Source organism: Condylostylus longicornis, unplaced genomic scaffold, assembly GCF_029603195.1.
Source record: "Condylostylus longicornis isolate FDR11 unplaced genomic scaffold, ASM2960319v2 ptg000080l, whole genome shotgun sequence".
NCBI classification, from domain to species: Eukaryota; Metazoa; Arthropoda; class Insecta; order Diptera; family Dolichopodidae; genus Condylostylus; species Condylostylus longicornis.
Genome location: NW_026578048.1, coordinates 2,872,110 through 2,890,435, shown reverse-complemented (window position 1 = coordinate 2,890,435; position 18,326 = coordinate 2,872,110). Strand labels below are relative to the sequence as shown.

General features: G+C 21.3%; 1 protein-coding gene across 3 annotated transcripts in view; it reads left to right on the top strand.

Annotated features, from left to right (window-relative positions):
* The window catches only part of LOC129613089 (cyclin G), a 43,015-nt gene extending 26,565 nt beyond the window's left edge, over positions 1-16,450 (top strand). For 2 of the 3 annotated variants that reach the window (XM_055527010.1, XM_055527011.1), the window contains exons 2-6: positions 12,149-13,026; positions 13,822-14,061; positions 14,150-14,527; positions 14,638-14,864; positions 15,814-16,450. In XM_055527010.1, the coding sequence (XP_055382985.1) occupies positions 12,169-13,026; positions 13,822-14,061; positions 14,150-14,527; positions 14,638-14,864; positions 15,814-15,889 (1,779 nt within the window). In that variant the 5' untranslated portion in view covers positions 12,149-12,168 and the 3' untranslated portion in view covers positions 15,890-16,450. Of the gene's footprint in view, positions 1-374; positions 540-12,148; positions 13,027-13,821; positions 14,062-14,149; positions 14,528-14,637; positions 14,865-15,813 lie in introns of those variants that run through there. The other variant, XM_055527009.1, reaches the window with a different exon arrangement.
* The last annotated feature ends 1,876 nt before the right edge of the window (positions 16,451-18,326 follow it).

Genomic DNA, 18,326 nt, shown 5'->3' with positions numbered 1-18,326 from the left:
CAAAGTAATCAAATTTATTTAGTCGATGTTCTGATTTAATAAATATTCTGAAAAAACTGGGCAGTCTTGTCTTCTTCACTTTTATTTAAATGGAATTGAACAGTTTAATCAAATTTTGTATGAATTTAATTTAAATTATCTTTTATATACAGTCGTAACTATTTCATTGTTCTACAATAAATTTTACTTTATCACGTTTGTTAAATTCATTTTTTTTTTTTGGAATCCAAGAAGACTTTGTAATATAAACATGTCCGATTTCTTTTTCAATTCACTGTATGTATAATATTTTTTTTTCTTTCGTTTTTCTTATATTACGTTAAGAGTTAAGAAAAAATTACGTATTTAGAAATTCTTTTTAACTCGCATATTGCTAGAGTAGAGTAGTGTTTTTCAATATCGGACTGAAAAAAAATATTTAATTTTTTAGATATTTTTCGTTTATTTAAAAAAAAAAGAACAAATATTTAAAATGAGTTCTTATGGAAAACGACATACAGATGAATTACAAGGCTATTCAAAGCGCTTATGTTACAATAGTAAGATTTTCTATATAAATACTATATACGTACATATATACAAATACATACATATAAGATTTCTTAATTGTTATACAAATATAAATGTATTACAATAAATGAAATTTCATATTTTATCTAATTTTTTATTATAAAATAAATGTCTTGTAATCAAATTTAACTTCAATTACAGTAGAGAAACATAATTCTATTATTATAATTTTTGTAAAATATAAAAAAAACTGTACATCAACACTAATATTTCATGTTATTCGAAACCGGTCGGTCATGCAAATGCTAATGTTATATTTTTTTTGTTATGAGACATGATATTTTATGTAGATGTAAATGTGTTTCAAACAAACAGTAGAACATTGTACAATAACATGTATTAAAAAAAAAATAGAGATTTGTTGTGTTTGCGGAGAGATTAAGTGAGAATTGGCGAATGTGACGTAAAAAATAAAAAATATGCAAATTTTTTTTAGCTTTAACTTTTTGTTATTCGGCAAGCATTTTATTTGTATGATTATTTTTATTATTTATTTTTTTTTAAATAAGTATGTCAAAAAAAATAATAATAAAATAGTGAAATAAAAATTGGCTAATTTAACAAAATTGTATGATTATGTTAAACGCTCCTACAATTTCATTTTATTATGTATGTATGTATGACATATAGATAATTATTATTATTATATTTGAATAGTTTTAGTATTTAAGTGATTAAAGTATAATCATATTAGAATTCTGTATAAGTATACAAACAAACATATTTTTATGTCAATAATATTGTAATATTAAAATATAGGGTGTCAAATTAATTATCAAGTACTTATGAAAGAGTTGTAGTTTAAAACTAAAAGATTTAATTATTTTTTATTTTTAAATAATGATCTAGCGTGTATTTTAATCCTTGTATTAGGTCAAAATAACGTGTTGCATTTACAAGCGCTACTATGAAGCTTTAATTTAATTAAAGACATTCGAGTTGAGTTGCAATTTTTTTTAACGTATTTCATACAATGCAGTCGTATCTATAATAAAATATAATTATTTGAAAATTATTTTTCTCGTTAAAGCAGTTGTCATTTGAAGGTCCCCTCATAAATCAAAATATGAAATATTTAATTTTAATTACTATACTCAATAATTTTAATTTTCAAAAACAAAAAAAAAATTTATTAAAATAATTATTTTCATATCGTATATTTTTTTCCTAAGAAATTTAGATAATTATTTAAACTTTATAATAGGTCATCACATAAGACAACATATGTACATATAGATATATATATATATTTATGTATGCACAATGATTATATTGAAAAATACATTAAATGTACATACGGATATACAAAAAAAATATAAAAAATATTAAGACAATCCAAAAAATAACTGATTTATTTGATTAATTTCACCTTTAAAAAATGAAGTTTGTTCATGATCTGAAAAAGTAAATTAGTAAATATTAAAAAAATCAAAAAGTACCTACATTTAATTACAATGATAAAGGTACCAACACTCTTTCAGCACAAAAAAATTACAGCATACTTATATATAAAAATGGTACATAATATAACGTAATTATGATTATACATACAGACACATTTTTTTTTTGTTTTTCTAAGATGAGATTAGGAAGGTGAAATTTTTTAACAAAAGAAAAGAAAAAAAAAAAAAAATAGTCAACAATAACATTTTTAAAATCACATCACTATTTCTCATTGTATACCGTATTTTATAAAAATCGTAATTTAAAAAATAACCAAAAAAGCTACAAGAATTTTACTTAATAAAATTCAATGTTAAATTAGCCCACTTTTAAAAACGAAAATGAGAAAAGCAAAAATTAATATTAATCCAATGTTATCTATAGTAAATAACTATTGTAGATATATGTATGTATATAAGTGTAATGGAAAATATTACAAAATCTAACAAATAATTACATTTTAAAGGTGATGGAATAAATTGTTAAATTTTCCAAAATATTGTTGTAAAACAGAAGTAAAAAAAAAAAGAAGAAAAAAAAATTGAATCTTAAACCAATGGTTTGTAAAGAAGCACGTTTCCTTTAAACAATTTAATCAGTAATTAAAAGGAACCTATTAAAAGAAAAACAATGTTTTGTACAATTATTTCTTTTGCAATTAGGCAATAAAAAATGTATAGTATGTATACGATTTGTACAATTTTGGCAAGCTTTAACTCGGAAAACTTTTCGCAAACGGTAGCTTTGATACGAATGAAACTTGGATTTACGGTATTCTCCTATTTTAAGTTACATTATATTATTATATCCTCTTAAATCATGTTATATCCTCATATTGCATACTTCTTGGATGAATTGTAAAGTTATATTATTTTCTTTTATTGCTTATTATTTATGAATTTCGAAATATTGATGAATTTTATATTATATAAAAAATCGATTTGCATATAAAATAATAAAAGCTACGTTATTTATCTTAAAATGTTTAGAAATTTTCTAAATAGAAATGCTGACGGACAGACGAAATAAATGAAACAAATTAAGTAGGATTTCTTTTTAATTTTTATTAGCAATGTCGTAAGAAGAAGAAAAGCTCTATGTAATGTAATGTTATAATGTAATTTAAGTTCATATTTGGATTTTACATTAAACTATTTTATTTCATTACTTATTTCACAAAAATTTTTGTTAGGTGTATATTACTTAAAATGTAATTGGTTATATATAGCTATGAACTGTGCTACATGTTTAATATTTTGTAAGTTTTTCATTGTGTTAACAGTTATAATAGAATATTAAATTTATAATTCCATTTCTATAATGCTAGTATTCGATTTAATTTTAAATTTTAATTATAATTTTATGTTCACATATATGAAAATGCATATGTTGTAATTATATTGTTCTATTAATTTCAAATTTGTTAAAAATTTATTTATTCCTAATTTTAAAAATACAAACAAAAATTTTAAATTTGCACATTTTTAAAAATTATATAATATTGCGTGGTTACATAAAATCGGATAAAAGTACCGATTTTTGACAATTAGGTTTCATTTTTGTTTCAGACTGTTTCAGTGGCCCATAAATTTTATTATATATATGTATGTATGCACTTGGTTGTCAATTTAAGCTTATTTAATCTCAAATAAAATTGTACCAGGTTTTATTTGAGAAATATTGAAAATTACAAAATTTCAATTTAAAGTAATTATAAAATCAATATTTTTATTTCATAAAAGCTAATGTGTGCATATGAGGGTCAAAAATAAAAATTTTTATTTTATAAATATTTTTATACATTTTATTATTAACAATTTTTTTAAGTTATTTAAATATGAAATTAATAATATCTACCCGTCTCACTCTTTCCTTCTCTCTTCACCAATCTCTCTTTTATTAATTTAATTGCATAAGTATGGCATATTAGTTGACAAAATAAGTTTTACCTATATTCTCGTTTTAATTTTGGAAACCTTCATAAAAAAAAATAAAGTAAAATGTAAATTGTGTAGGCGACTAATAACAATAAAGAAAAAAAAATCATCAAAATAATTTTTTGAGTTCGACTTAGCAAATTAAATGAAGTAGGAAGATACATGAAATAAAAAAAAAGTTTAATTTTAACACACTCTGACTACTTTATTAACTGGTTATACTTATTTCTACTTGTTATTGATATGTTAATTGCTTTCCGGTGTTGCCAGATTATTTTATCAACAAGTAGTATTTTGTTGTTATGTAGTATAACACTGCTATGTTATATAACTAATTTTTAACATACCAGAATCATTTCAATAATAACAGTAATGAAAGTAATAAAAATGTTAATGTCATTTGCATGACTGTAAATCTTGTAAGTGAAAGATCACTCAGATTTGTCAAAATTACTAGGATTGAATAACATTCTTGAACATTCTTAACATTGTAGAGTCATATTATGATAGTCTCCAACTTTGTATAACATTCACAATAATAAAATTAATATTTACCAGCATATTTATTTCGATTTTGTTTACGATATATTTTTTTAGTGGAAATTCACGATACATTTTGTATTACAATTGGAAAAATTGAAAAAATTATGTTTTGTCTTTTTTAATATTTATTTAGTGTCTCTTGTAGTAGAGAGTCTTTCAATTCTAAATGAAAATACGTGATTGTATATTTATGCATAAAGAAGTAATTCGGCTATGTGTGTGCGTCCATATTCGTAATCTACGCACATATGTATATACATATACATATCTAATTTGAAACTTAAATGAACATTTTTTTTTTGTTTTTTATTTTAATTTTAATTAAAAACAAAAATATTCAAAGTGTGTAACTAATTCACAATATATTATTTATTATTAATCGTAAACAAAAATACATTGTATGCTACTAAGTATATATGAAAGCATTATATTAAAACATTTATGCATATATACATGCATATATATGTATATCTACATAATAACATTATTATAATAAATAATTTATATGTTTATTAAGCGTGAGCCATATTTATAGTAGGGTTTTAGATGCGCAATTTTAATTTAAAAGACTTTATCTGAAACTTTAACCTAAATTTGATACCTTATACATGCGTATGTATGAATGTTGTATATTTAAAAAATAATAATATAATATTATTATGGTAAATATAATAATAACAATAAAAAATATAAGAAAACATAAAATGCTATTAAAATGAAAATAAAATACGATATTGTACATACTCAATGCTCGTGAAATTTTTCGTAAACATAATCAGTGGAATTTTTGTTAAATTTATGGTACGGTATAATATAGTGTTCGAAAATAAAAAATAAAAATTTCCAAAAAAAATATTTACTAATTTATCTTGCAAATTATTAGTTATACAATAAAAACTTATAATGTTATATACATAAAGTACGTATGTATGTTCGTGTATGTATAAAAATTTGTAATTGATTTGTTTTCGCAAAATTCAAAAAATTTCATATATTTTCTTTCTTATTGTTTAATCAATTCATAATAATCGAAATATGTACGCAAGTAAGTACTTGCGTATTTTGATTACAATGTTCTTAGCTTTGCCAGGGTCACTCAAATAAAGAAAACTTTCATTTTTTTTGATAATACGTTAATTATGGAAGGAGAAAGTTTATTTAAAAACCAAATGTAATTAAATTAGCAATTGTAATTAAAGCAACTAAATAAGTAGAAAATTTACATATCTACACATATATTTTGATTATATATATATATATATACGAGTATGTGAACGTATATAACTAGTTTTGAATTCAAACAATTACAATCATGACACGAATATAAATAATTTAATTTAAAATATAAGTTTATATTCGTGTAATAATATTATATGTATGTTGAAAATTTACAATTTCTGTGGTGATACGATACAATTAGATTTAATATAAAATCTTACAAAATTTTTCCTTTTACAATACAGTTGGAATATTGAATATAATTCAATATCCTACAGTGATTATTATAAAATGATGTTTCAAGCGGAAACTTCCAGACAATTCTTCTAACATTTAGAAAAATTTACTATTTTTATCATAAAATATTATGAAATATACATAAACCTGCCCATGTATATAACAAATATTAAATTATTGAGAAAATTATTGATTCAATTAAAATATTCTAAATCTACAATGATTTTAATTAATAAATAAAATTTAATTTAAAAATTATAAATAATATAATTTTATTTTTCTATTAAGTATGTAAAATATATTATTATGAAAATAATGAAAATGATTTTCAAATCACTCTGTAAAGATATTATTAAGTATGTATATTTCATTAGAATAAACAAAAATATTAAAAAGTTTACTCAAGGTCTCCTTGAAATGACAAAGTGATAATTTATTTTTATTTTTATTCTTTTGTTTTTTTTTTCTAATATAATGTTATACATGCCTATGTAAAATATAATATACATATTATGTATGTACACATATATGTGTATGTGCTTATGAAAATTTAGATAAACCTATATAATAAAGTAAATATTTGGAGTATTTATGTGAAGATGTCATTTTTCAAACATGGTAGTAAATAATTTTTAATATATTTAATTTATTTTAGATTGCAAAACAATATGGAATATTATATACATACTCGTATGTACATTAAGTGTAATATAAATTGAAAACATAGCGCTCAATTTCTTTATTTTAACCATACGATTTTGTGACATTTTGAGGCTCATATTAGTAAATTTTTAATATGGAGTTTTATGCCTGATTTCAGTAGCTCTCTGGTAGTTTCTTTTATAAATACAAACAAACATATTTATATATGCAATACATACAATATATGTATATAAATTTTGATACGTACTCATTTCTTTTAAATGTAAATTAATAATAATGTCAACCATTTGACTTTTTTTTGAAAAATTGTACATATTTTGTTTGTCAAAAAAGATGCTTTGTTTATTGTTGTCATCTTTTTCAATATTAAATATGAACTAGAGCTTTCCGAGGTCATGTTTTACTTGCACGTGTGACGATGATCACGTATTATTTTTAGTATTTTACAGTTATATACATATATAGTACTCTTTGCTTCTTTCAAAATATAATTATAGCTTTCTTTTATTGTTAAAATTTTATAATTTTTTTTATCATAATTTTAAATTTGATTTTTAAAATTTTTTTTTCATATTTTATTAAAAATATGATTTACTTTTACTGTTAAATAATATTGAATATTATTAAAAATTTAAGATTTCTTTATAAAATTGACAACAAAATAAAATTTGCAACTGTTTTTGTTTTTTTTTTTTTACCGTTTTCCGATGACAGGAATTCAATAAATCGATATTTCTATTTATTTTGCTTTTATCTTTCAGTTTTAACGTTTTGCTATTATTTTTTAAATTTTGATTTGGAAATACAAATTATAATATTCGTTTTTGATCTATGATAATATCCAAACAGCAAATTATGTAAACATACTTTTTTTCAATACTTCAATTATTTATGCAGATTTCGCTCAATTTAAGTTTTGATAATTTTTTTGATTTATGAATATTTTGAATTATTTTTGAAGAATATTGAATTCAATTTGTTTTAAATAAGTTATTTAGCTAAGAAAAATATTTGGAGCAGAGTTTTTTTTGTTATAAATACTTCAAACATAATATATTGTTCCAGTATTTTGTTCAATGAAAATTGAATTATGTTCTAATTTTGTTCATTAAACTTCTCATCAAGTTTTCGAATATTTACTTACTCTTAATTCATTTTAATTAAAATTTAACCCAAATAAGTACATATATATATATATATAGGTTGGTTCGTATCTAGTACTAGTAAAATTCTCGCTAAGTTCTTTATCGCATATTCAAGTAATTGAAATAAGAAAAAATTGTAACTTCTAAGTTTAAGAAATCAAAAAAAAAAAATTTATTTTAATATTTCCATGTTAGAATATTTAAACAACAATTAACAAGTAACTATACCCTCACCATATATTTAAGAAATTAGAGAAGAATTAATTATTATGAGAGAAAAAGAGATACATATGTACGAATCTGTATTTATCTACATACATATACACAATGTAATAATAGTAGATTTAGGAAAAAAAAATATTTTATAGAAAATTGAAGTCAATTGTAATATTTCTAATGTGCCTACATTGATGTGTACTTAGGTGTGTATAATGTACATATGAACATAGTTTGAATGTAAATTTTATAAAATTTTAATTCATTTAATTAACGCTAATTTACTTTTATATTGTAATAATGTAAATGAATCCCGCTTTATGTATAAAATTTCAATTATTTTAATTGTTTTTTCAAAATATTTAAATTTTATTTTTACATTTTTTTTTGTATAGCCTGATATTATTTGATAAACAAAACCTTGATAAATTATTTTGTTTAAATTTTTTGTTTTAATTTAATTTTTGTTTTACTAATTTCATTTTGAATGTTAATTGAAAAAAAAAAAACAAAAAAAAAATATAAAAGAAAAACAATTTAGCAACACGTTTTAAATTTTTCTTATTCAAGTAGCTAGTTTTTTTTTCCTCTCATTTTTCCCTATAAGAGTTTGGAATCTTTTCGTTCAAGTTATCTAAAACAAAAAAAATTAATTTAAGTGTATTGGTAAATAAATAGTTTGAAGGTCAATTTGAGCTACTTTGTATTATTTAAATTATTTTTTTCAAAAAAGTAGATATTATGATTCATAATTATAATAGATGTTTATTTTTTTTGTTCATTATGTTAATAAAGTATAAAAATTATTTTAAATGTTATAAGTTCCTATATTCTATATAATAGTTTTTATTTTTATTATAAATTTTGATAAGACTTCTTGTTTTCCTTCCGGAAAAAATATTTTTAGAATAGATTTCTTAATTTTTTTTTGTATTTCAATTTGAATTTCTTAAAAAATGGACCTTTGCGAATTATCTGTTTAGATGTCGTATATAATAGAAATGGAATCAGTCATGTCATTTGTATATTTGTACTTATACACTTAATTACACTGTTATGCAGGATACAGAAATTGACAAAAACTGTTACACTCACATAACCAATAATGTCGGTCATGTATACGCCTTCGGATATGTAATAATTGTTTTCAATTGTTTTCGAATTTTAATTCAAAATTATTTGAATAAGTTTTATAGTCTCTTTCAATCTGTTTCATATATTCTTAAAGAATTAATAAAAAAAACTACATGCCCAAAAATTAACGTATACTACTTTATTTCATAACGTATTATGAAAATGCTATTTAATGGGAGCTCTTTACTATAACGATTAGGTTTTAAATTGCATATTTTCAGGAGCACGATATATTAAATTTTAAGATATATGAGGAAGTTGCTTTATAACAGGTTCAGAACAGACATAGATAAAATTTCGAAAAATTTCAGGAAACTTCGAAAAATTTTAAAATTCGAAATTTAAAAAAAAAGCAAAAATATTTTTAATTTTTTTTTTTTTTTTGTAATTTATTTTTCGTATATGTACATATGCACATATGTATTTTTGTTATACTGTTATAGTTGCCATCTGTATATTTATGAACCTTCTCATAATAACAAAGAATCAATTTCATTGAAAAAAAAAATTGTTTTCAATATTTATTTGTTGAATAAATTCAATAAATTTAATATTTGTATTATTTTATTTATTTACCTAATTAAAAATTCTGTAGACGACAGAAAAAGAATCGGAAAAAAAGAAAAAAAAATTTAAGTTGGGGAAAATTGTTTTTTAATTAAGAAAACTTTGAACTTTTTTCTGCTAATAAATTCTTTAATATTCAAATAAACATATTGTGTACATACATATGTACATATATAAAATTTGTGCTTGAGCAAAGTTTATTTCACCCAAGTCAACCGACATATGTTTCGTTGAAAGTGTAATAAAATATACGTATACAAATGTGTTTTTATTGCAAATTTATTTATAAAATTTTTAAGGAACAGAAATTTAAAAAAAAAAAACACTACAAAAAAAAAGAAATAATATAAAACTGAATTTGTAAAATAAAAAAAAAACTTAATAGTATTTTTTTACGATTCTTAATTTACCTAAAATTATTGTAAAAAAAAACAACCAAACAAATAAAACGACCAAAAAAAAAAATGAAAACATTGGAATCGGTCGGTAACCTTTCTCTCTCCATTTTAATTTTTATGAATTATTGACGTTTAATTTTATGTTTATATGCTACTATCGCCGTGACACAAACTTTTCTTTCACTTCTTTCCTCACTTCCAAATTATCAAAAGTTTTTATAATTTTGATTTTTGCAGAACTATTTTTAATAGCGTTCTATACACAAAGCAACGCAACATGTAATACATATATATATTTCAATTAAGAAATTTTGTTCTAATCTACATACATACATACGTACATTTTGTTTATTTATTTCTTCTCCATCAAAATATTTGTTTTTCTATTAAAAACAAAAAACGAAAAAAAAATTATAGTACTTACTCCCAAAGGAAACTCTTAAAATAGTATAAAAGCTTTTAAAATATTTGTTTATAATTAAATTAAAAATTCAATAAATTTTAAAAATATGAAAGTAGTTTAAATAAATAAATTTTCTTAAATGCAATAAAATTATTTATACCAAATTTAGATATTTTGTGTACATGAATGATTTTTAACATTCAAATATGTATAAATTGGTACGTATGTAAGTGTGTTCATATATGAAATTATATTATATTAATAGACACACAGAAATAGTAAAAATAATAATAAAATAAATAGAAATTAAAAATTTCAAAATATTCATTCGATCTTTTCATAAACGCAATATATCGCGATATTATAGCGAAAACTGCGCTATATTTGTATTCATAAACAAAATGTTTCTAGTTAAATCAAATGAACTGCTTTGATTTTATAGAATAGTTAAACATATATCACATATTCATCACGTAATGTTTTTGCAGTATTGCGTTTTGCATTATTGCATTTATGAAAATGTCTATTATTTTCAAAAATGTTCAAAAATTTTTTAATTTTTAATTTGGAATTATTAAATATTATGAATTTGTGATATTCAATTGAAATAGTGATACGAATCCATTTAAAAATCCAAATTAAGTCTAGCAAATGATTTCGAAACCTTTGGAAATAAATTTTTCTCATTTCCCTTCATTGTATAATGGTATGTGTATGGGCCTAATGAATTTAATATAGCCTAATGTATTAATTACTTCGACGTTATCGAACTTGTATATGCATACAACATGTTAATTTATTAATTAGAACATTTACTAATACCTATATACTTAATTAATTTAATACATTAATTAATTTGAATTAATTTTAAATTTTGTTTTATTTCATTTATAATTTAAATTATATTTTTAATTTGCAGGACTATTGTAAAATATTTTTTTTTTCTTTAATTTTTATTCTTTTGTATTTTAAATAAATATTTTGTATTTTTCAGACATTAAAGGTATTTAATTAAGAGATAAAGAATTCAAAGTAATTTTATTTAATTTGAAAATCATTTTGTTAAAATTTTGAAACAAAGTAAATTTATCGAATTTAAATATAAATCGAATAAAAAGTACTAAGGTTTTTTGCTATAATAGAAAATAAGGAATAATTTTCTAAGCATTATAACCAATTTGTACTTGTTTCAAAAAGTAAAAAGCGTACAGAATTTCGAAAAGAAAAAAAATTTCCAAAAAAGGAAATTAAAAAATAATTGAGGGTTTTAAAACGAGTACAATTTAATAAAATACTCGTGAATTTAGTACTAAGGTCAATTTTATTTTTTATCATAGACCACTGTGTACAAAACTTATAAAGTTTCGAGGATATATAAAATTTTACGCAAACAACAAAATCATTATATTTCATTCTCATATCATTCAATTTTTCTCCAATTTCTAATTTTTATTTTAATTGAAGCTTAAAGTAATAATATTAAATTTGATTGAATTTTTTTGCAAAACTCTATAGATTGAAGAAAGTACTATAAATTAATAATTAGTATTTTCGGTGATATCTGAATTCAATTGCAAAAAAAACAAAAAAAAAAACAGAAAATAAAAATTTATTTTTTCAAAATTTCAAACACCCACATTTTGTTATTTTGGAATTTAATTTTTTTTATTAAAGGTACTAGGCCAGCCCTCAAAATGTCTGTCCCTGTACGCTACTCTGCTGCCGATCTCGTCATTGATACTGATATTCAAATGAACGAAGATATCGTGCAGCACCACCAGATGATGATAGCATCAACATCATCAGCAATGGGATCACAAACATCAAATAATAGTACATCAATAAATTTACATAATAATGATGACACTATTATTACAAATGATGTTTCACAAATGATGATTAATCAACACCAACATCAGCAGCAACAGCAACAAATGCAACATAAAAATCAGCAACAACAACAAGATAATAATAAAAAATCATCATTAAAAAATCCAACAATGTTGATGCAATCACCAAAAAAATATAATAAATATATTAAAATAAATGGTGGTAGCAGTAATGCTGAGGTGCGAGATCAGTGGATGATAATGCCTGATGAGGAGGGCCGGCTTGGAACACCGGATGCTGCTGCTGGTAGCAGTAGTGGTATTCAAAATAAAATAAATAAAATGCCGTCGCCACCTTCGTCGTCGCATTCAATTAACATTAATAATAACATCAACAACAACAACAATAATATTAATAACCCAATTAATATATTTAATAATGAAAATGCAAATATTATTGTACAACAGCAGCAGCAACAGCAACAAGAACTTGGTGAACATCAAATTCAAAATGAAGAACAATTTGATCAAGGAAAACAACAACAACTACAACAGCAACAATCATCTTCACCTACACCTTCGACATCGTTTAATAATGAAAATTTTGATAATTCAAATGATGAACAATTTGTATCATCTGAAGATCTCATTAATAAATTAAAAGAATATGATGCATTACAAGATAAATATCATACAATATTGATTTTGCCTAAAGAATCAAGGGTAAGTAAGCTGAGATTTCTAAAAGTTTTGAAGACCCTTACAAATTTATTTTGTATTTAATCCAAAATTTTACTCTAATTTGGAAAAAAATTTAATTTTTTATTAAGTTTTTATTCAAATTCAATTCTTTGTTCTATAGATTTCTAAATATATATTATGATTTCAAATATAATTAGCTTTCTGTTCCTATGATTTACCGATTGTCCTTGACCATTTAGGTTGCCGATAATTTTATGACTAAGTTTTATTTTAATATTTTATCAAATTATTTTACTGTGGTAACAACAAAACCATTCAAAATATACCTTCCCCTTGTTAATAATAATTCAATAAATAAATATATTGTAATAAAAAAATAATCTAATCTAATAAAATCCAAATTCCATTTTTTAATACAATGTTGAAGTAATAAGTATGAAAAATATCGAATTTTTATGCATGTTTTAATGCATTCGTTATACAAAAATACATACACACCTTTGTGGTTCAATAAATTTTTAATAATATATTCCATGTTTAACTTAAATTTTAACCTTGAAATATCATATACATACCCGTATAGATATTATATGTTTTTGATTTATGTGGAAAATAAAAAAAAAGTTTTAATGTCTGCAATATTATGTTGCTTAGTAAAAAAATATCCAAACAAAATATTGTAAAGCATATACGAGCAAAAGTAAGGACGCACATTCTGTGAAGTTCTCGGTATATGATATTTAATATGATTAGTTTTTTTTTATTTCTAGTATTTTCTTTTTTGGTATTTTAATTTTTTTTTTGTTGTTCTTATAGCGGGAGGTTACCGCTGGTGGTCGTGATGGATCTGCTTACGTCTTACGCTGTCTAAAAATGTGGTATGAATTACCATCAGATGTTTTATTCACTGCGATTAGTTTGGTTGATCGCTTTCTCGACAGAATGACAGTAAAACCTAAACATATGGCTTGTATGAGTGTTGCATCATTTTATTTGGCAATTAAACAGTTGGGTCTAAATCAAATACCACCTGAAGATTTAGTTACTATTTCTCAGGTACATATAAATTTATTTTCATTATTAATTATTGTATTTATTATTGATAAAAAAAAAATAATTCATTTTATATTTTATCTTTGTACAGTGTGGTTGTACAGCTGGTGATTTAGAACGAATGGCTGGGGTTATTGCTAATAAATTGGGTGTCCAAATGGGACAACCACCAATAACTTCATTAAATTTCTTACGCATTTTTTACAATCTATTCCGTAATATGGCAGAAGAATTGGGGTATGAATTCTTTGAATTTTATAAGAAATTCATTAAATTAGAAGAGCTTGAAATGCGTCTTGAAGTTTTATTATGTGACGTTCAAACAACAATTGTAACACCAGCTACTCTTGCACTTGTATTAATTTGTTTACATTTGGATCATCATATCACCGAATCATATCCAAGAAAAGGAAGCCCAGAAATGAAACATCTTTATGAATATATTGTATTCATGCAAAAATTTTTACGTGTAAGTATTTTGCAGGATTCATGCTAATATTATAATTTTCAACGTTAAATGAAAAAAAAAAGTAGAAATTCTAAAAATATAATATTTTAATTTTATTTTTCTTATTTTAGATCCCAGAACGTGTATTTATGAATGGTTTTGGTGTTGTTTCCGATATTCTTAAAAATTATAATGGACAAAATAAACAACCATACAAACAGCGTTTAGTATGGAAATTATCAAGTCGTACATTACGTGTTTTACGCCCCACTAATCGTTTTTGTTCAGATTTGCCAACTATTGAAGAAGGAATTTCAAATCAGCAAACAATTGATGAAATGGATGGATGTAGATCAAGGTATATTATCTGCGATATAATTTTTTGAAATTATGATAATTTTTTTATTATCTTAATAATATCTATAACCTACTTTATGAAATAATTATTCTAAAAACATTATTATTCTACTTGCACTTACACCACACTAATAAAAAAAATTACTTGATAAAAAGTATTCTGAGCTCATAACATGATTTTTTATTTTATTTTTTTTTTTTGTTGTTATTGCAAACTTGATACGGAAAATTTAATAAAATACAAAATTATATTTGAAAATTTGATAAGAATTTCGAAGTAAATAGTACACACACAAAAAAAATACAAAACATTATTTTAACAAAATTCTTTGTTTAATAAAATTTATTTGTTTGTGATTGTAAAATACAGATATTTTCTAAGTTACTATCACATTTTAAGTGCTATCAGTCATAATGAAAATAATATTTAGGTTATTATCCTATTATCAGAATTGTTTTTCATTTTTATTTCTTATCAAATATTTTTAATTAATTAGATTGAGATAATTATTTTATGTGTTTGCTGAAAGCTATTAATATTTCGACAAAAGCAATTTATAAATAACTTAAAGTTTTTAATGCAAAATGTAGTCTTATTGTCTAGAATTTTCTTGTTTTGAAATAATATTATGCACAACTACTTGAAAATATAAATGTTTAATTATATTTTATGTACTTTAATATAGTTTTTGCAATTTCAAATTAAATTCAAAAATGTATGTGATAAATAATATTCTTTAATTATCTGTTCTTATAAGATATTATTAATTTTAAATAGAAAAATAAATTATAAAAATTATTGTATTTCGCAAGTTCTAATTTTTAATTTTTCATCAACAAAAAAATCTTTCACTTACTAAATTTAAAGACTTTAATAATACGAGTATCTTCCTTTTTTTAATATCTTTAATAAATAATTTTTATTTATTGGTTTATTTTTTTTTTTACAGAACTGAAAGTTTAAGTTCAGAAGAGGAAGAAGATTGGCCAACTTCACCAATCATACCAATTTTTGAACAGTGTTAAATAACAGTGAAAATTTTTTAAAGAGTTTTCAAATTTTTTTAAAATTAACTACAGTTAAAATTCCATCTATTTTATCAAAGAAAAAAGAAGAAAAAAACCAATATAATAAGAGTTTTGGGGGGAAAAAACCAAACAAATAATTTTTAAAAATTAGCAACAAACCATTACATAAATCTTTATGAATAAAATATTATTTTGGAAAAATAATATTACATCTCTAAATTTTCTGAAAAGAAATCAACAAATTTTCTCTGGGCACACATATTGGAGAATAAATAAAAAATATTTATATCATTGATTAAACAACTCAAAAAGAAGATAAAACAAAGAAGAAGAGGAAATATTGCGATTATAATTATTATTAATAATAATTTTTCGATCACAATACGTAAAAACATTTACCAAAAAAAAAAAAAGATTTTTTAAAGGATTGAAAAGGGAAATCATTGGCTTATATAAAGATCGAAAAAAATAATAAAATTAAAACAGAGTCAAATTATCAAACAAGGCGTATTCAATATTTATAAAGTAATATAAAGAATCAAACAATATATTAGAATATTTAAAAAAAAAAAAACAAAAAACTGAATAGGAAGAATTTACATATTTTTTTTTTCAATTCTTTGAATATATGCTTAATAAGCATTAATAAGCATATATAAAAGCAATAGTTTTAGTAAAAAATAATAATTACCTTTAATTAAAAATCAACTCAGAAATTTAAAAATTAAAATCTGAAAATACTTTTGTCGTTTGTGTAATAACTTCTATGTTTCTTTCTAACTAACTTTGAAAAAGCTATTTAAATTAAAAGTAAAACAAAAATATACTGTTCTTTATGTTTAAAAAATTCTTATAATTTTTTTTTTTATTAATTAAATTTTTTTTTCTTTGAAGAATTTTTAAAATTTTTATTTATAATACTTTTTTGGAATTTTTCAAAATTGATTTTAAAATTTCCAAAATCGTCATATAAAATTATCTTTAAAAATTATATAAAAGAAAAAAAAACAGACAAAAAACAAAAAAAAAAAAAACCAAAAAAAAAAAAACAAGACTTAAAAAATATTTAAAAAAAAAAGTAATTTAAAAAATTAGCATTATTAACAAAAATAAAAAAATCTTTCAAAAAAAGTACAAAAATTGAGAAAAAATTTTCAAAAAATAGATTTTCTAGTATTTAAAAAAAAAAAACAAATACGAAAACCAAATTTTTTTTTTTATTATTGACTATCAATTAATTACTCAAATACTAAATTAATTTTGTAATTTTCAATTTAAAAAAAAAAATTTTTTTTAAGAAATCTCAGCTCTATTTATATTAAAAAAGTTTAAAGTTTAAAGTTCTATAAAAAAATATTTGAAGAAAGCAAATAGGGTTCTCTTTTTAAATTCTAAGTAACTAAAGTATTCAATAATTATTTAAAAAAAAAACATATTATTAAATTAAAGTAAAAGTGAAAATAAACAAAAATATATTTCGTTAAAGACTTCCAATACCAATAATTGTTTTTTTGTTTTTTCATAGAAAAAATAAAAGAATAAGAAAGAAAGCAGAAGTAAAATTTTACAAAAACTTTAAATTTAAATATTTTCTATTTAACATAAAACAAAAAAGAAAAACAAAAATGAATTTACCTTCAGTATAGCTGGGGACTCTGAATTTAATAGTTTCTCCATTAACATTAAGAGTCCCCAGCTACAATAAAACAAAAAGTTTAACAAAAAATTTTTTAAAAATTAAATAAATATAATATATATACATTTATATTGTGTATATATATTAGTTTCTTTTTTTTTTTAATATTTCTAACTATTGTTCAATGCCAGAATTTCGAAAAGGTTTTGCAATGCAATAATTATGATACACATTTAATTTTTATTATTTAAGCATTTTTAAATTATAAAATATAATTTTTTAAAAATTCCGACGGGCAAAAAGTGATATATCAATTAAATTCAATCAATTCATAGTTTTAATTCTTTTTTTTTTCCTTAAGTAAAAAATATATGTAAATTATGTAAATAAAACTTTTTTATATTTTTTTCAATTGTTTAAGTTAAAAAAAATTCTAAAATAGTAATTATTGTTTCTCTCACATTAACTTTTAAAATAAGATCATTTTATTTAAAAAAAAATATAAAATTATTTTAAAAATATCGCGAATTAATTATCTTGAAAATAATTAACTTTAATGTATCATAGATATTGCATTTCAATTATTTACTTAAAAATTCCTTTTTGTATTTGAAAATATTTATTAATTTTTTTCTGATTTTATAGTACAGAAGCCAATTGTAATTAAAATCTTTTTATTACTTGAATTTTTCAAAAGATTTTTCTCTGATTGAAGAACTGTACTTAAAGTTATATGAAAAAACAAGTGTTATTATATGCAAATAAAATTCATTGGGCATTGGATATAAAATTAAAATA